The sequence below is a fragment of the Bos taurus genome, chromosome 29 (assembly GCF_002263795.3).
Source record: "Bos taurus isolate L1 Dominette 01449 registration number 42190680 breed Hereford chromosome 29, ARS-UCD2.0, whole genome shotgun sequence".
NCBI lineage: Eukaryota > Metazoa > Chordata > Mammalia > Artiodactyla > Bovidae > Bos > Bos taurus.
Genome location: NC_037356.1, coordinates 27,863,408 through 27,884,546, shown reverse-complemented (window position 1 = coordinate 27,884,546; position 21,139 = coordinate 27,863,408). Strand labels below are relative to the sequence as shown.

At 38.3% G+C, this 21,139-nt stretch overlaps 1 protein-coding gene across 1 annotated transcript; it reads left to right on the top strand.

Annotated features, from left to right (window-relative positions):
• Positions 1-19,597: 19,597 nt before the first annotated feature.
• On the top strand, positions 19,598-20,533 carry OR8B9C (olfactory receptor family 8 subfamily B member 9C). The gene has a single exon (NM_001389934.1). It carries the CDS (start codon positions 19,598-19,600, stop codon positions 20,531-20,533), a length of 936 nt encoding a protein of 311 aa, NP_001376863.1.
• The last annotated feature ends 606 nt before the right edge of the window (positions 20,534-21,139 follow it).

The window sequence follows — 21,139 nt, the reverse complement described above, 5'->3', positions numbered from 1 at the left end:
TCCCAAAGAAAGGCAATGCCAAAGAATGCTCAAACTACCACACAATTGCACTCATCTCACACGCTAGTAAAGTAATGCTCAAAATTCTCCAAGCCAGGCTTCAGCAATATGTGAACCGTGAACTTCCTGATGTCCAAGCTGGTTTTAGAAAAGGCAGAGGAACCAGAGATAATTGCCAACATCTCCTGGATCATGGAAAAAGCAAGAGAGTTCCAGAAAAACATCTATTTCTGCTTTATTGACTATGCCAAAGCCTTTGACTGTGTGGATCACAATCAACTATGGAAAATTCTGAAAGAGATGGGAATACCAGACCACCTGACCTGCCTCTTGAGAAATGTGTATGCAGGTCAGGAAGCAACAGTTAGAACTGGACATGGAACACCAGACTGGTTCCAAATAGGAAAAGGAGTACGTCAAGGCTGTATATTGTCACCCTGTTTATTTAACTTATATGCAGAGTACATCATGAGAAACGCTGGGCTGGAAGAAGCACAAGCTGGAATCAAGATTGCCGGGAGAAATACCAATGACCTCAGATATGCAGATGACACCACCGTTATGGCAGAAAGTGAAGAGGAACTCAAAAGCCTCTTGATGAAAGTCAAAGTGGAGAGTGAAAAAGTTGGTTTAAAACTCAACATTCAGAAAACGAAGATTATTGCATCCGGTCCCATCACTTCGTGGGAAATAGATGGGGAAACAGTGGAAACATGGCGACTTTATTTTTCTGGGCTCCAAAATCACTGCAGATGGTGACTGCAGCCATGAAATTAAAAGACGCTTACTCCTTGGAAGGAAAGCTATGACCAACCTAGACAGCATATTCAAAAGCAGAGACATTACTTTGCCAACAAAGGTTCATCTAGTCAAGGCTCTGGTTTTTCCAGTGGTCATGTATGGATGTGAGAGTTGGACTGTGAAGAAGGCTGAGCGCCGAAGAATGGATGCTTTTGAACTGTGGTGTTGAAGAAGACTGTTGAGAGTCCCTTGGACTGCAAGGAGATCCAACCAGTCCATTCTGAAGGAGATCAGCCCTGGGATTTCTTTGGAAGGAATGATGCTAAAGCTGAAACTCCAGTACTTTGGCCACCTCATGCGAAGAGTTGATTCATTGGAAAAGACTCTGATGCTGGGAGGGATTGGGGGCAGGAGGAGAAGGGGACGACAGTGATGGATGGCATCACTGACTCGATGGACGTGAGTCTGAGTGAACTCCGGGAGTTGGTGATGGACAGGGAGGTCTGGCGTGCTGCGATTCATGGGGTCGCAAAGAGTCGGGCATGACTGAGTGACTGATCTGATCTGATTTGATCTGATACTTAGAAAATCCTGAAGATGCTACCAAAAAAAAAAAAAAAAAAAACCTATTGGAGCTCTTGAATGAATTCATTAAAGTTTCAGGATACCAAATTGATATACAGAAATCTGTTGCATTTCTATGCACCACAAACAAAAGATCAGAAAGAGAAAGTAAGGAAACAATCCCATTTACCATCACATCAAAAACAGTAAAATACCTAGGAATAAGTCTGCCTAAGGAGGCAAAAGACCTATAAGACATTGATGAAAGAAGCTTAAGACAAAAATGGAAAGATATACCATATTCTTTGGTTGGAAGAATCAGTATTGTCAGAATGACCATACTACTCAAGGCTATCTACAGACTCAATGCAAACTCTATCAAACTACCAATGGCATTTTTCACAAAACTAGAACAAGGAATTTAAAAATTTTTATCAAAACCCAAAGGCCTCAACTATCCAAACCAATCCTGAGAAAGAAGAATAGAGCTGGAAAAATCACACTCTCTGACTTCAGACTATACTACAAAGTAATCAAAACAGCATGGTACTGGCACAAAAAGAGACAGAGATCAATGGAACAAAATAAACAAAATAGAAAGCTCAGAAATATACCAGTGCACTAATGGTCAGTTAACTTATGTCAAAGGATGCAAAACTATACAATGGAGTTTTAAAAGATAGATTCTCCAACAATTGGTGCTGGGAAAACTGGACAGCTAAATGTGAAAAATGAAATTGGAACACTATCTCCATACACAAAAATAAACTCAAAATGGATTAAAGATCTAGATGTAAGACTGGATACTATAAAACTCCTAGAGGAAGGCAGAACACTCTTTGATCTAAATCACAGCAATATCTTTTTAGATCTGTCCCCCAGAGTAATTAAAACAAAAGGGAAAATGAATAAATGGGACCTAATTAAATTTAAACATTTTTGTACAGGAAAGGAAACCATAAATAAAATGAAAAGATAAACTACAGAACAAGAGAAAAATTATGCAAATAAAGCAACCAACAAAGGCTTAATTTCCAAAATATATGAATATATATAAAAATTATATACCTCAATATTGAAAAAAACAAACAACCCAATCAAAAAAAAATTGCAGAAGGTCTAAATAATCAGTTCTGTAGAGAAGACATACAGATGGCCCACTAGCACATAAAAATATGCTCAACACTGCTAATCATTAGAGAAATGCAAGTCAAAACTACAAAGAGGTATCACCTCATACCCATCGGAATAGCCTTCATCAAAAAGTCTATAAATAACACACACTGGAGAAATGGGAACCATGCTGCCCTGTTGGTGGAATGTAGATTGGTACAGCCAGTACGGAGAACAGTATGGAGGTTCCATAAAGACTAAAAACAGCCACCATATGGCCTTCAATTCCACTCCTAGGCATATATGTGGAGGAAAATATAATTTAAAAAATACATGCAACCCAATATTTATAGCAGCAGTATTTATAATAGCCAAGACATGAAAGTGAAAGTGAAGTCGCTCAGTCATGTCTGACTCTTTGCGACCCCATGGAATGCAGCCTGTCAGGCTCCTCTGTCCATGGGATTTTCCAGGCAAGAATACTGGAATGGGCTGCCATTTCCTTCTCCAGGGGATCTTTCCAACCCAGGGATTGAACCTGGGTCTCCCGCATTGTAGGCAGATGCTTTTACCATCTGAGCCACCAGGGAAGTCCATGTGTGACAAAAGAGAATATAATTTATACATGGATAGGGAACATATTGGGTTGATGTTCACTGGAGTATAAACTTTGTGAAAATAAAGGCATTGTCATTGTATTATTCATTATAATGAATGACCAGGGAAATTCATTCATTTGGTATCTATCATGAGAAGACAGTTGAAATAGGAACCAGGTAATCTGGATCTAGAGCTGGCTTTGTTGTGGAGAAAAAAAAAAAAAAGTTAATGTGCGGACTTCCACTTCCTCCCACAAAGGGTGAACTCATACAGGAACTGTATTTACACCATAAACGACTAGAAGATCAGACAAGATATATGAAAAAACTATTTCTAGACATTTGAACACAGGCAGCACCAAAATGATTCCTTAGAGGAGGGAAAAATACATCATGATCCCAGTGACTACATCAGCTTACCTGTAGGAACTGCCTGTAGGAATTTTCCATGCTACCCTCCAGTTGGACAAACCCCCAAGAATAAATATTGTAACACCTAAAACAACATCTAAGTAGTAGTAAAATGAAGAGTCACAGCTAATAATCCAATAGTGGAGATAAAATATTACCATCAAAGCACTCAACTAGTACAGAAGAGTCAAAGAAAAAAATGTCATAAAGAGCAATTGGTAGAAGTAGAAAACCAGTAGCAAGATGGTAGACCTAATCTCAACCACATTGATGACTGAATTAAATGGAAAGACCTTCAATGTTCTAATTTAAATGCAAATTTCTGTTAGACTAGATAAAAGGTATTACCCAATTATACTCTTTACCAAGAAATCCACTTTAAATATAGATGAACATAGTTGCACAGTCGTGTCTGACTCTTTGGATCCCATGGACTATAGTCTACCAGGCTCCTCTGTCCATGGAATTCTCCAGGCAAGAGTACTGGAGTGGGTTGCCATTTCCTTCTCCAGGGGATCTTTCTGACCCAGGGATTGAACCTGGGTCTCCTGCATTGCAGGCAGATTCTTTACCAACTGAACTACTAGGGAAGCCATACCAATAGTTAAAACTTTAAGTATGGAAGAAATATACAATGCAAATATCAATCAAAAGAAAGCCAGACTGAGTATATTAGCATTAATAAAAGCAGACCTCAAAGCAAGAAATATTACTAGCAATAACAAGGGGCATTTCATAATGATAAAGAAGTCAATTCATTAAGGTGACATAAAACTCACAAAGAATTTTACCTATTAACAGTGTTTCAAAACACATGAACCCAAATGACAGAACTGAGAGTATAAAAAGTCCACCATTAGTTCAAGATTGCAATACTCTTTTTTATAAAAAAATTAATTGATAGAACTAGTAGAGAAATAAGTAACAACACAGAAACTCACAAATTGACATTTTTGGAACACTGCACCCAGAATACACAATCTTTCAGGTACACATGGAGCATTTTTCAGGATAAAGCCTATTCTGAGTAATCATACCACATGCATGTGTGTGCTCGGTCGTGTCTGAACCCATGGACTGTAGCCTGCCAGGCTCCTCTGTCTAAGGGATTCTCCAGACAAGAATACTGGAGTGAGATGCCATTTCCTCCTTGAGGGGATGTTCCTGACCCAGAGATCAAACCATGGTCTCCTGCACTGGCATTTAGATTCTTTACTGCTGAGCTACCTGGGAAACCTTAAGACAAACCACAGTACCCTTAAAAAGTTGAAATCATATATGGTATGTACCTTTATCAAAACAAACTACAAATAATTTGTGGTGAGATATCTAGAAAATGATAATATACTTGAAAATTAAACATGGGTCGAAGAAGAAATCACAAATTAAATTAGAAAATAATATTTTGAACTGAATGAACAAGAAGATAAATCAATAAAACATTTTGGAATGCTGCTAAAACAATTCTAATAGTGAAACTTGTCATTAAGTGACACTTTAGAACAGAAGAAAATTCTAAAATCATTAATCTAGTTTTCCACCTTAATAGGCTACAAAATAATCAGAATTAAGGAAGAAATACAGATAAACACACAAATCAAGGAAATAGGTAAACAGTAGAAAGAAATCAATGAAATGAAAAACAGTCTGAAAATATCAGTAAAGGAAAAGTGTCTAGCCAAAGGAAGAGAGAGAGAGAGAAGAGAGAAAGGAGAGTCATAAACAAAATACAAAAAGCAGATATGAGATGAGGCATCTGAAGACAAGGATTTCAGGACTTGGGATAGAGGGGACTCAACACAAGAGAGCTGCAAAGGGAACTCTAGGAGAAAAAGTCCAGAAAGAATAGAGCATGGAGGCCTTTAGTAGAGAAATGAAGTTGGTGGATTGTCTCAAATATTTGGAGATTTGGAAAATAATAGTAATGAATACTTAGATACTATGGAGCATGTGAAAATATAAAGGAGAGGTACTTGTTATTGGGCAATTATTACGATTCCAGAAAACTTACAAGTAGTACAAATAAGGAAACACAATCCAAAGTAAATATTTGTCTCTACAGTGATGATTCTCTGCAGAATTAAGTATGATAAGGAAGTCTGCATTAAAACATAGTTCTAATCTGGTAGGCATGGAATACTGAGAACCAAAAACTGTATTAAAAGTGTTTTGGGAGAATAGGGAGGGGTACTGAGGTGAAGGAGTTTTAGATAATTCTGCACCTATATTAAGTGGAGGTAATGCATTCAAGAAATATTTTTTAATAACCATTATGACTTAGGGGCTTTCTAGGTGGTGCTCAGATCAGATCAGATCAGTCGCTCAGTCGTGTCCGACTCTTTGCGACCCCATGAATCGCAGCACGCCAGGCCTCTCTGTCCATCACCAACTCCCGGAGTTCACTCAGACTCACGTCCATCGAGTCAGTGATGCCATCCAGCCATCTCATCCTCTGTCATCCCCTTCTCCTCCTGCCCCCAATCCCTCCCAGCATCAGAGTCTTTTCCAATGAGTCAAGTCTTTGCATGAGGTGGCCAAAGTACTGGAGTTTCAGCTTTAGCATCATTCCTTCCAAAGAAATCTGAAGGGCTGATCTCCTTCAGAATGGACTGGTTGGATCTCCTTGCAGTCCAAGGGACTCTCAACAGTCTTCTCCAACACCACAGTTCAAAAGCATTAGTTCTTCGCGCTCAGCCTTCTTCACAGTCCAACTCTCACATCCATACATGATGTGAGGAAAAACACAGGAAAAACCATAGCCTTGACTAGACGAAACTTTGTTGGCAAAGTAATGTCTCTGCTTTTGAATATGCTATCTAGGTTGTGCTAGTGATAAGTAACTTGTTTGCCAATGCAGGAGATGTAGTAAGAGATGTGGGTTTCATCCCTGGGTTGGAAAGATCCCCTGGAGGAGGACGTGGCAACCTGCTCCAGTATTCTTGCCTGGAGGTCCCATGGACAGAGGAGCCTGGCAAGCTACAGTCCATAGGGTAGCAAAGAATTGGACACAACTAAAGTGACTTAGCACGCATTATGACTTAGACCCTATTTCAGGCCATGAATAATGTCTAAAATAATAAAATCCTCAAAGTGTATTTATTATAAGCATATAATGGGGAAACACAGAAGTGAATACCAGAGGAAACATACTTGAAAGTGGTTTTCTCTGGATGGCAGAGTGGACGTGGGGCTGCTTGGGGAAGGCAACCATTAGTTTTCTTGACTACTCTTTTAGTAGCATTTGAATTTTAAACTATGTGATGCATTAATTTTAAAAAATTGATTGAAATGCTGTCTTTCCTTATGTTTTTTATTGGTGGAATTAATATATTATGGGTTGTATTTTTATATAAAAAGCATAATTGTGTTAAAATATTATATTTGACATTTAGTGTGGTAGTAGCTGTAGACTCAAAAGTCATACACAGCGAGGTTAAATTCCAACTTTGACTTTCACTATGTGATCTGAAGCAAATTATGTAAATATTTTACTTTCAAATATTCTTTTTTTGAATACTCAAAATAGTCATTTATGTCTCTCTGAACAATAAAACAATACAGATTGTGTTAGGTACAATTTGAATTCTTACAACAAATTATGAGGGCCAATTGCAGAATAGAGAAGGAAAGGAAGAAACACTTTCTGGAGCATTTGAAAGTAAAACTCAAGGAAGGACAGAGATAATGCGCTTACCTTACAAGGAAGCATCAACTTTCAAGAGCACTGAACTTAGTCAGTTAATGAACTTCTAGAATCGGGTCCTGCTGGACTTCATTGGAACTCAGGTACCTTTCATTTTTTTGAAATACATTTTTAGTGGAGTATAGCTGCTTTACAGTGTTGTTAGTTTCTGCTGTAGAACAAAGTGAATCAATTGCTGCTAAGTCACTTCAGTTGTGTCCGACTCTGTGTGACCCCCATAGACGGCACCCCACCAGGCTCCCCCGTCCCTGGGATTCTCCAGGCAAGAACACTGGAGTGGGTTACCATTTCCTTCTCCAATGCATGAAAGTGAAAAGTGAAAGTGAAGTCGCTCAGTCGTGTCCGACTCTTAGAGACACCATGGACTGCAGCCTAACAGGCTCGAGTACTGGAGTTGGGTACCACTGCCTTCTCCGATACATATATTCACTCTTTTTAAGATTTCCTTCCCATTTATGTCACCACAGACTGTTGAGTAGAGTTCCCTAGGCTAAACAGTAGGTTCTCATTAAGTTAAAAGGGAAGGGCTACTTATTCCAGTATTCTTGCCTGGAGAATTCCATGGCCAGAGGAGCCTGGTGGGCTACAGTCCACGGGGTTGCAACGAGTTGGAAACAACTGAGTGACTAACACACACTGTATTAGTTCCAGGTTGACGTGCAGAAGTTTTAAGGCTTCCCCCAGGGTCCCAAAACTTACCAGTGGTGACTTGAAACTTGAACCTAATTCTGCTGTTTTTAAATCTGTATGCTCTTTCCTCTCCCTTGGTCTGTAGGCTTATAAATCCACACAATTACAGGTCTGTGGCAATGTTGCAGCTGCACAATATTGAGGTTTACTCTTTGTTTCTTAATATAAGGAGAGCATAGAAAAAACAGGGAGAGAGATGCTACATAATACTAAACACTCTCCAGGATAGGCTTCAGAAAACTTAGTCAAATCCAGCTCACTGCCTGTTTTTGTGATAAAGTTTCACTGGAGCGAAGCCATGTTCATTCCTTTATGCTTCGTTGATGCTGCTTTTGTAGTAGAATGACAGAGCTGAGTAGTGGCCACAGAGATCCTAAGGACTGCAGAGCCTGAAATATTTACTCTCTCATCCTCCCTGGAAACACTTGCAAAACCCTGCTCTAGGAAACATAACTCCAGTTGCACAATTCACCCAAGAACCCAGAACCCAGGAGTTGTGACCATCAGTTTGTTTTGCATTCCAGCTGTATTGCTGTAACTTATGTCCTTGTGGCACTTCATATTTTAAGTAAACTTAATTTAGTACCTTAAGGCCAAGGAGGGATCTTATTGCTGTATTTCCAGAATTTTTTTAAATTAGAAAAACAATATATCTGTACTGTAGAAAAGTAAACATATAGATAAGCAATATCAACTCATTTATTCTAATGACTGAAAATCTAAAATTGCTATGTATGTTCCACTAGATATTTTTCTATGCATATATGCATTAACATATATGTGCATTAATATATATGTTTCTTTTTTTAGTAAAAATGAGCATACTATACATGTTGGTTTGTAATCTGGTTTGTTTTGCAGCATTAAAAGACACTGACTCACTTGCTCAGCAACAGCAATAAATTACTTGTGTTCATTTTGGTATTGAAGATAAGATAACCTGCATTGTCTTAAACTTTATAACTTAAATTACTGACAGTGAGGTAGTAAACTTCTTAGTAACTAGTAAGAGTTAGAATTTTGAATTGTATTTCAATTTTTAAAAGAAAAGAGATAAACAAATTTTATCTAGAGAGTGACAGTAGATTTAAAAGATATCTTACATATCCCCTCAAATAGGAAGTCTCCTAAAATGATAAATAACAGAAAATCCACAAAAATGTATCATTACCAGCAGTCAGAGTTCCTTATAAAACAGAATATTGTTACAAAGCAGAGATTTTGTTTCCTGCCTCTTGACGTGAACATCTTTTCTAATGAATAGAAAATAAGAATTTAAATTTTATTCCTGTAATCTTTTGCTAATTTATAAATGATTGCAGAATTTCTAGTTAGTTGCTAAAAATCTTACCACTAGTTTTATCAGCTCAGGAGAAGCTCAAAAGTGCTGCTAATGACAACAAATAGAATTATGAAGACAAATATATTTCCTTTCAAGTGGGGAAAAAGCACTGAGACAAGGGGGATATATGATTGAGAAATAGTATATAAAAAGGTCGGTAGTAGAAATGGGAATTCATGGATGATATCTAGTTCTTATACAGAATTGCCTTAAAACTATAATTGAATACATATGTTGAGGAAAACTGGAACACTGTTACCTGAAATTCTTAGGAGGTACTTTGTTTTCAGCAATCAAGAAATAAAAATCAGAAAATAGAAAACTAAAATTTTTACATCTATTTCCAGTCAAAGGGATCAACAAAGTCACAGAGATGGGTCACTGAAATTGGAAGCACTGAGTATGTTTATACAGGTAGACTCTCCTGGAATGCAGTTGCTCCAGAGACTGGGTCCTTGTTGAATGAGCAATTAGTCTGGGTTTCCATTTGCACTATGAAAGATGTTTTACCTCCCAGGTGTGTTAATTTTTCTTCTAGTGGGAGAGTTACCCGTAGCCTGCTAAGTTTTGTGCTTAATGTCAACACTAAGACCCTTTTAGCTTCATCATTATTACCATCACCACTTCAGTCATTACCATCTTCAGCACCTTCACCAATATCATTGCCTCTGCCATCAGTCCCTACCATCCTGGTTAATATTCATCATTAGTTTTCATCTTTACATATAATGAACTATATTTATAGTCTTTATTATGCAAAGGTTTTATTTTATATCTTTTTTGGGACATTTCTTCATAAATTCACTGAATTTAGTAAAAATGAAACTTTATTAAAATTTTTTAAAATATAAATTTATTTTAATTGGAGGCTAATTATTTTACAATATTGTAGTGGTAAATGAAACTTTAAAATTTTAGTTAATTGCTTCTTTCATTGAACTAGAATAAACTTTTTTATGTTTTGGTAATTAACCTTGCTTAGTTTTTCTGTTTTTTATTTTTTCCAGTTTTATTGAGATATGAATGACAAAGATTATATACATTTAAGTACATGTGAGTTTTTAGGTGTACAATGTGATGATTTGGCATACATGTATATTGTGGAATGATTACCACAATCAAGTTAATAAACATGTCCATTATCTCACATAGTTACCTTTTCTTGTGCTGAGGGCACTTAAAATCTATTTTATTAGCAAATTTTAAGTGTGCAATTCAATATTATTAACTATAGGCACAAAGGTGTACATATGATCCCCAGAACTCATTCATCTTATAATTGAGAATTTGTACCCTCATTTTTCCCAAGCCCAACCCCTGGCAATGACCCTTCTTAGATTTAAAGGTAAAAAACAGTACTTAATGCTATGCATGTCTGTTTAGTAAAATTTGTCCATCGTAACAAGATCCCCTGAGTTTTTATCAGTTAATAGTAGTTTGTCTGCAGTTTTATATTTAAAATCAGATTGGCTGTATCAAAATTAATCATCCTTCATTCATGTTTATTTTTTTTAGTATCTAAAATGTATTACTCCATTTTCTTCTTCTGTAAAGCATATTGTGAAAATGCCTGATGGCACTATAGCCTGCCGGACAGTAGATGCTGAAAGCCACTGATATGAGATAAAGATGATTTTTGATGCAGAGGCAAGGAAGGAACTCATCAAGGCGGGCATATTCCCTAGAGCAACTCTGAGAGGGACTGAACTTTTGGCAGTAGCAATACCAGCATCCTTGTCAGCAGAGGAGAAGTAAAAGGGTGATGTCTTTGGGGAATGAAGATAAGCTTGTATCAGCATAAAATAGATTGTTTTACCTATGAGGCATTTTATGTAGTTTTTTTTTGGTAACCACGGATAAAAACTAAAACCTTACTATACGCTGCTTACAGAATACCCATTTCTGCTCTAAAGACACACATAGGCTCAAAGTGAAAGGATGGAAGTAGATGTTCAAGCAAGTGGAAGCCAAAAGAAAGCAGAGGTAGTCATACATATATCAGACAAAATGGAGTTCAACCAAAAATGATAACAAGAGACAAAAAGGTCATTACATAATGATAGAGGGGTTATTACATCAAGAAGATATAATAACCATTAATATATATTCACTCAACGTCAGAGCACCTACAAGTTTTAAACAAATACTAATTCTAAAGGAGATCAGTCCTGGGTGTTCTTTGGAAGGACTGATGCTAAAGCTGAAACTCCAATACTTTGGCCACCTCATGTGAAGAGTTGACTCATTGGAAAAGACTCTGATGCTGGGAGGGATTGGGGGCAGGAGGAGAAGGGGATGACAGAGGATGAGATGGCTGGATGGCATCACCGACTCGATGGACATGAGTTTGAGTGAACTCTGGGAGTTGGTGATGGACAGGGAGGCCTGCAGTGCTGCAATACGTGGGGTCACAAAGAGTTGGAGGCGACTGAGGGACTGAACTGAACTGAACTGAACAGATCTGAATGGATGGTACAATAATAGTAAGGGGTTTCAATACTTCCTTGGGAGCAATGAATAGGTTTTCCAGACATAAAATCAACATGAAAACATTGGAATGGAACTGTACTTTGGACCAAATGATCTTGATGTATACAGAACATTCAATCCAACAGCAGCATAATACACATTCTTCTCAAGTACACCTGGAACATTCTCCAGAATATATCATATGATATGACACCAAAAAAATCTTAGCAAAATTAACACTGAAATTATACAAACTACCTTTTATGAATACAATGGTATAAAACTAGAAATTAATAACAAGAGGAAAATTAGAAAATCTAAAATATGTGGAAACTAAACAACATACTTCTGAGCAACTACGGGTCAAAGAAAAAATCAAAAGAGAAAAATTATCTTGAAACAAATGAAAATGGAAAGCAACATATCAAATCCCATGCTGCTGTTTAGTTGTTCAGTTGTGTCTGACTCCTTGTGACCCCCTGGACTGTAGCCTGCCAGGCTACTCTGTCCATGGGATTCTCCAGACAAGAATACTGGAGTGGGTTGCCATTTCCTTCTTCAGGGGATCTTCCCCACTCAGGGATCAAACCTGGGTCGCCTGCATTGCAGGCAGATTCCTTACCAACTGAGCCATGCGAGAAGCCTGTGGGACCCTGCAAAAACAATTGTGAGAGGAAAGTTTATAGGAATAAATACATATATTAAGAAATTAGATCCATAAGAAGATGAATGGATAAAATAGATGTGATATATATATATATATATATATATAATACATATATATATGTTTGCTTGTTTATATACACACAGTGGAATATTACTCAGCCATAAAAAGAATGAAATGCTACCATTTGCAACAACATGGATGGACCTGGAGTGTATTATGTTTATTGAAATAAGTCAGACAAAGACAAGTACTCTATGTTATCCCTTATATATGTAATCTAAGAAAACAAAACGAATATATATAACAACACAGAAATAGATTTAAAACAGGTGTCTGAAACTGAAACGGACTCACATTCAGAGAACAAACTAGTGGTTACCCATGGGGAGAGGAAAGGGGGAGGGGCAATATAGGAGCAGGAGATTGAGACACAAACTGCCACATATAAAATAAATAAGTCATATAGATATATTTTACAGCACAGGAAAATATGGCCATTGTTTTGTGATAACTTTGAATGAAATATAATCTATAAAATATTGAATCACTATGTCCCATATCTGAAACTAATATAATAATGTAAATAAACCATATTTCAATAAAAAAGGAATGAAAAAGATCTCAAATAAACAGCCTAATTGTACACTCAAAGGACTAGAAGAACAAATTAAACCCCAAATTAGCAGAGGGACTGTAATGATAAAGATCCATGTGGAAATTAATGAAATAGAGACCAGTGAAAATAATTGAAAGGTTCAGTGAAACTAAGAGCTGGTTCTTTGGAAAAATAAGCAAAACTGACAAACCTTTAGCTAGGTTAATTTAGAAAAAAGAGATCAAACAAATAAACTTTGCGACCCCATGGACTGTAGCCTACCAGGCTCCTCCATCCATGGGATTCTCCAGGCAAGAGTACTGGAGTGGGTTGCCATTTCCTTCTCCAGGCAATCTTCCCAACCCAGGGATTGAACCCGGGTCTCCTGCATTGTAGGCAGATGCTTTAGCATCTAAGCCACCAGGGAAGCTCAAATGAAAGCAAAGACATTACAGATGATACTATGGAAATACATATGACCCCAAGAGCATATTATTAGTGTCTGCCCCCAGGTGGCTAAGTGCTAAAGAATCCACCTGCCAGTGCAGGAGACACAGGAGACAAGGGTTCAGTCTCTTGGTTGGGAAGGTCCCCTGAAGGAGAAAATGGTAACCCACTCCAGTATTCTTGCCTAGAAAATCCCATGGACAGGGGCGCTTGGCAGGCTACAGTCCATGGGGTAACAGAAAGTCAGATATGACTGAGAAACTGAGCACACTTATGCTAATAAACGAGGTGACACAGACAACGTGGACAAAATCCTAGAAACACACAACACAATAGCATATGCAAATCAGGAAATGAAATATATCACATTAATAGAATGAAAGATAAAAATCACATGCACATCGGTGTAGATGCAGAAAAAGCATTTGACAAAATAGAACATCCTTTCATGATAACACAATAAATTATGTATAGAATGACATAGTAAAGACAGTATATAACAAAATCACAGTTAACACACTCAGAGAAGAATAACTGAAAGATTTCTAATTTCAGGAACAAGAAAAGGATGCCTACTCTCACCACTCTTATTCAATACAGAACTGAAATCCTAGCTAGAGCAATTGGATAAGACAAAGAAATCAAAGACATTAAAAATCAGAAAAGAAGTAAAAGTGTTGCTATTTGCAGATAATATGATTTTGTGTATAGAAAATTCCAAGAGTCAACCAACAAGTTTTTGAAACTAATCAACAATTTCAGTAAAGTTGCAGGATATTAGGATATTAAATTAATATACAGAAACAAGTGAATTTTGATACATACTTGAAAAAAGAATAAAACTATCCCATTTACAATAGCATCAAAACAATAAAATATATAGGAATAAGCTTAACCTAGGAAGTGAAAGATCTGTATAATGAAAACTACAAGAATCTGTTGAAAGGAATCAAAGACACAAAAGAAAAGGTATACTATTGTGTTCATGGGTTGGAAGAATTAATAGTGTTAAGACGTTCATACCACCTATAGTCATCTACAGATTCAATAGAAGTCCTGTCAAAATTATAATGGCATTCTTCACATAGATAGAAAAAAATTCTAAAATTTGTATGGAAACACCAAAAGACCTCAAGTAGCTAAAGCAATCTTGAGAAAGAAGAATTTCCTGATAGTTTCCTGATTTTAAAATATACTACAAAACAATAGTGTGTACAGTATGGTTTTGGCATAAAAATAGACATATTAACCAATGCAAGGGAGCCCAGGATTAACCCCTTGCATACAGTCAGCTAACATTGGCAAATGAGTAAGGGAGCCAATGGGGACAGGATGGTCTCTTCAGGTAGTGTTACCAGGAAAACTGAATAAATACTGCAAAACGATGACACTGGGCCACTCTCTTACACCTTTCACAAAGATTAATTTTAACTTTAAAAACTTAAAGATAAGACCTGATAACATAAAACTTCTAGAAGAAAATATAGGGAAGAATCTCCTTGACATTGCTCTTGCAATGATTTTTTTCGGGCTATGACACTAAATGTGTAAACAACAAAATCAAAAATAATAAAATGGGACTACATCCGACGTAAAAGCTTTTGCATAACAAAGGAAACTGTCGGGAGCCGCGTTAGGCATTACTGACAAAATGGAGGCACGGTCCCCAGCCCCTCTCCTCATTCTGCAGGCACGGATCCTGGGATGAAGGAGTTAGGCCTTGTCATTCTGACTTGTCTTTTCCTCTCCTTGGCTGAGTTGACTGAAAAGGAATATTAAGGTGCTTATTGCTCTTGAGAGGAGCATGAGAAGGCACAAAGCCTTCTGCAGTTGTGCTCAGAAAATAATTCATGAAGTTAATCATTGACATTTGTTTAAGGACTTTTACAAAAGAGTGTTCCAGGATGAGCACGTAGGCTGTAGCTTGAGGCCATGGGAGGGATTGATATCTGAAGCCTATTTGTGAGGAGAATGTTTATGGCAAAGGAGTTTACTGAATTTAGGGTTTAGAAATAATTAAAATAGTTAGAAGTTAAAGATTTAAGGAATGTTGTAAAGTTAGCATATTTTACTATAGCTTATAGAAGTTAGGAATTTTTAGAGACAGTACAGCTAGAAGCCTTTTTAGAGATAGTGAGCTCAGGATGTTAGGGGCAAACAGGATTTAGGAAGATAAGTAGTAAACTGAGGAATGTAGCATGAGCTACAGTGTAATCACAAGTTACCTATAGGACACATTAGAGGAGGTAGATAATAGATGATAAGGCTGATTCCGAGAGGATCACTGAAGCAGGAACTCTGAAGAGCAACAATGATTTATGGAGATAATAAATCTGGGAGAGGGGGAACTGAAAATGTCAAACCTCTGGCCTAATGTTTTTGTAAAAGTATAAAAGAGTATCTTAAACTTGAAATAAAGAGGCAGTCCAAAAGACAAATGAGAGGCTGCCTCATCGCCGACACCTTTCACCTCTTCAGGTTGAATCCCTGGTTGCTGGAGTTGGACTCTGGCAGGAAACAATTCTATGACAGGTGGGGATTGGTTTGGGCCCATGCTTGTACAACTCTGATGAACAACCAGAAGTCTGAGAGCTAATGCACACGAATGAGACACATTTGCAGACATTTTATCATGTATAAATCTTCATGTATAATATATAATTTGTAAGTTAGAAATAAACAGAAGAAGGAAGTCATTTTTCAAGTATTCAGGTTTTGGACAGGTGACAGTACTATTCAGTTCAGTTCAGTTCAGTTCAGTTGCTCAGTTGTGTCTGACTCTTTGCGACCCCATGAACTGCAGCACATCAGGCCTCCCTGTCCATCACCAACTCCCAGAGTCCACCCAAACCCATGTCCATTGTGTTGGTGATGCCATCCAACCATCTCATGCTCTGTCATCCCCTTCTCCTCCTGCCCTCAATCTTTCCCAGCATCATGGTGTTTTCAAATGAGTCAGCTCTTCGCATCAGGTGGCCAAAGTATTGGAGTTTCAGCTTCAACATCAGGCCTTCCAATGAACACCCAGGACTGATCTCCTTTAGGATGGACTGGTTGGAACTCCTTGCAGTCCAAGGGACTCTCAAGAGTCTTCTCCAACACCACACTTCAAAAGCATCAATTCTTCGGCACTCAGCTTTCTTTATTGTCCAACTCTCACATCCATACATGACTACTGGAAAAACCATAGCCTTGACTAGACGGACCTTTGTTGGCAAAGTAATGTCTCTGCTTTTTAATATGCTGTCTAGGTTGGTCATAGCTTTCCTTCCAAGGAGTAAGCGTCTTTTAATTTCATGGCTGCAGTCACCATCTGCAGTGATTTTGGAGCCCAGAAAAATAAAGTCGCCATGTTTCCACTGTTTCCCCATCTATTTGCCAGGAAGTGATGGGACCGGATGCCATGATCTTAGTTTTCTGAACTTTAAGCCAACTTTTCACTCTCCTCTTTCACTTTCATCAAGAGGCTCTTTAGTTCTTCTTCACTTTCTGCCATAAGGGTGGTGTCATCTGCATATCTGAGGTTATTGATATTTCTCCCGGCAATTTTAATTCCAGCTTGTGCTTCTTCCAGTCCAGCGTTTCTCATGATGTACTCTGCATATAAGTTAAATAAACAGGGTGACAATATACAGCCTTGACATACTCCTTTTCCTATTTGGAACCAGTCTGTTGTTCCATGTCCAGTTCTAACTGTTGCTTCCTGACCTGCATACAGTTTCTCAAGAGGCAGGTCAGGTGGTCTGGTATTCCCATCTCTTTCAGAATTTTCCACAGTTGATTGTGATCCACCCAGTCAAAGGCTTTGGCATAGTCAATAAAGCAGAAACAGATGTTTTTCTGGAACTCTCTTGCTTTTTCTATGATCCAGCAGATGTTGGCAATTTGATCTCTGTTCCTCTGCCTTTTCTAAAACCAGCTTGAACATCTGGAAGTTCACGGTTCATGTATTGCTGAAGCCTGGCTTGGAGAATTTTAAGCATTACTTTACTAGCATGTGAGATGAGTGCAATTGTGCATACAGATAGAAAAACAAAATGGCCTTTTCTTTTTTCTTTCTGATTTTACTTTCTGCTTGTACTTAAGCATCAGGTAACATAGCTTCAGAGGAGTGCTGCTTAAGATACATTTGGGAATCAGGTTGCCATGGCAACTGTCTCTGAAATAACAAATCCCCTTAGAGTGTTCTGAGAAACTCCCCTCACCCCATATCTTCTTTACACTTGGATCTCAAGGAGAGCCTATTTTAATTCCATTTTAATGAATTATCTTTCTTCATTTTCAATTTTTGTGCAGTGGGATTGAGATTTGTTAGGGTTACTCTGGGACGTGGAAAATTCTAAATGCTTATCAGAAAGATAAAGCACCATCATTGCTAAGTCTTAGCTGAGGGTGAGCAGGTCCTCACTGATGTATGTGCACAAACTCGTAACCACACACTGGCCTGGGTGCAGTGCTTTTAGTTAGACTTGCCTGGAGGAAGACAGACTTCTGCCTTTGTGCTTTGATTTCATAACTTTTGTACGAGGACTTCTGTCATTATCCCAGAACCAAAACTTCTCTAAGCCACTGGCAAACCAAACCTCAAGTTTCCCCATATCAAGATTGATTTCTTGGCTATGAACCTGTCATCCTTAGTATATAAAACTCCTGGTAAGAGATGCAGAGTACAACTTGCCTCTTTAGTCTGTATTTGAGTGAAATTCCTTCCTGAAAACTGTTTGAGAATGTGTACAATTTACAGTAGCCAGGCCTGATGTCTAGAGACAAACTGGTTGCTGTCAGTAACATACAATAAGCACGATGTCCTTGGCCCCTTTGAAGTTTGGAGTTGGAGAGACCAGAGTTTGAGTTAAGATTCTGGAGCCTACAAGCTGTGTGCCCATTTTCTTTTAAAGTGAAGATTAATAGGTCTAACTTATTAATACATTGTTATGAGGAATTAATGAGATAAAATTATTTGTGTGTTACTTTGGTTTCTGGAACACAGTAAGTGCCCAATACAAAGTCTTAAGAATTACTTTTCCCATACTGCTTTGCTCTTCTTTGTTCTTAAAAAGATGTATCCTGAATAAAAGAATAGGTCATTAAAAGCCTTGTCAAGCATTATCAGAGATGTAAATAAACATTTCTTCTTCCCTGGGGAAGGTGGTCTCTTGGAGCCGTAATCCCAAGGGAGTCTCTTGTAATGAGGTCAACTGAGATCTCTGATCCAGAATAAAATTCTTCAGTTTCTTGTTGTCTATGGCTATAAGGAAAGGATGCTACTTCATCCCAGGTCAGGCAGACACTCACTCACCCTTCAGCGTCTGCCTGACCTGGTCTGTCCTGTGGCAGGGAGGTTACAAGATCATGTTCTGAGCCAGACCACTTGAGTTCACCTTCTGTTACAACTGGGATTTGTGCAAGTCACTTAAGTCCAGTGTCCTCATCTGTTACATGGAGATAACTACAATGCTACACAGCATATAGAACAATAACTACCCCACAGTTAGAGCTCTGTAAGTGTTTCTTTTCTTTTTCTTAAAGTTTATAGATAACTTTGCGTTATGACTCCATTATTATTAGTGCATGTGTGCATGCTCAGTCGTTTCTGACTCTTTGCAACCCCTGAACTGCAGTCCGCCAGGCTCCTCTGTCCATGGAATTTTCCAGGCAAGAATACTGGAGTGTATTGCCATTTCCCCCTCCAGGGGATGTTTCTGCCCCAGAGATGGAATCCATGTCTTCTGGGTCTCCAGCATTGACATGTGGATTCTTTACCACCTGGGAAACCATCATTATTATTATCATCACATAATAATTTCACAACCATTCCAGCCAAAGACCCTGGGCACATGACCTCACCGTCTTGCTCTGCTCAGTTTGAGACCTAAGGTGGAAGGTCTAGTCAGGGTCGAATGGCTTCCATGTCTCAAGAGTAACCCTAGAGAAGGGCCCCAGGACTTACATACTTGACCAAGGGCTGTGGAGGGGAGGAAGTGCACAGAAAGGGTACAGGAAAAAGTGGCCGGATGAGTTCATGGACTCTGCTTGATTGTACCAGCCTTTACTCTGAAAGCAAATTTCACCCACAGACAGTTACTAGGGCGGTTCATGGCAATTGGGTACCATGAGAAGAGAGTAGGTATGAAGAAATGCCATCTTCCTGAAGTTCAAAAATCCCTCAGTTCAAATGCCATTCTGAAGAAGGATTGTTTTCCTCTTTTTCTCTGAACAATTCTTCATTTCCCCTCACAGATTCTCCGAGAGGAGAATGGCTGAAGAGAACACCTCCTCTGTGACCGAGTTCATCCTCACAGGCTTAACAGATCAGCCTGAACTCCAGATCCCCCTCTTCTTCCTGTTTCTGTGTTTCTACATGGTCACTGTAGTGGGGAACCTGGGCTTGATAACCTTGATTGGACTGAATTCTCACCTTCATATTCCCATGTACTTTTTCCTCTTCAACTTGTCCTTCATAGATTTTAGTTTCTCTACTGCCATTGTCCCTAAAATGCTGACAAGTTTCATCTCAGAGAAGAACTTCATTTCCTATGCAGGGTGTATGACTCAGCTCTTTTTCTTCTGTTTCTTTGTCTTTTCTGAATCCTTCATCCTGTCAGCAATGGCATACGACCGCTATGTCGCCATCTGTAAGCCACTGGTTTACACGGTCACCATGTCTCCTCAGGTGTGTTTACTCCTTTTGTTGGGGGTCTATGGGATGGGAGTGTTTGGGGCTATGGCCCATACAGGAAATATAGTATTTCTGACGTTCTGTGGTGACAACCTTGTCAATCACTATATGTGTGACATCATTCCCCTTCTTGAGCTCTCCTGTAACAGCTCTTATGTAAATTTGCTGGTAGTCTTTATTGTTGTGACCATTGGCATTGGGGTGCCCATTGTGACCATTTTTATCTCTTATGGTTTTATTCTTTCTAGCATTTTCCACATTAGCTCCACTGAGGGAAGGTCCAAGGCTTTCAGTACTTGCAGTTCCCACATACTTGCAGTCTCTCTTTTCTTTGGGTCAGGAGCTTTTATGTACCTCAAACCACCTTCTATTTTACCCCTTGATCAGGGCAAAGTGTCCTCCTTGTTTTATACCATTGTGGTGCCCATGTTCAATCCATTAATCTATAGCTTGAGGAATAAGGATGTCAAATTTGCCCTAAAGAAAACCTTGGACAGAATAATGTTGTCTTGAAGAAATATTAGAAATTGAGAAAAAGGATCCCATTTTTTTTTAATTGGAATTTGTTATTATTGTCATTGTTATTTGGTGTGGACTTCAAGTTCCAGGGCTTCCATTCTGTCCAATATATAAAGGAGATTTAACTTTTTCCCAAGTGGATTTATCCTCCCTCACCATCATTTCCCCTCTTCCTTCTTTATTTTACAAAGATAGTTGCTATATTATAGAGTATTCAATGTTGAATGGGACTTTGGAATCATTTAATCCAGTGCCAGTGTATAATACATCACACTTTGGAGACTCAGAAATGTATGTTACCCAAGAATATAGAACTACCTGGTGCTACAGCTGGGTCTGAAATCTCAGCTTGAATCCCAACCTAGTTTGTTTTCTTTATGCCATGTTTTCTTGCCTCATGTCTTTCTTGGAATATTCTACTTCACATGTTTGTTGACCTAGCACATTTCACTTATGAATATGTTCACAGTAATTTCATGCTACTTCTCACAGGATAATTTTAATATACCACATTTTGTAAGAGAGTAGGAGGTGAAAGATTTTGTTGAGTTGGTCTTGGCAAAACGACAAGATCGGTTCTGATGAATTTTGTAGTGTGTG

Coding starts and splice junctions, on each gene's coding strand:
- OR8B9C (NM_001389934.1), top strand. CDS start 19,598: ATGGCTGAAGAGAACACCTCCTCTGTGACCGAGTTCATCCTCACAGGC.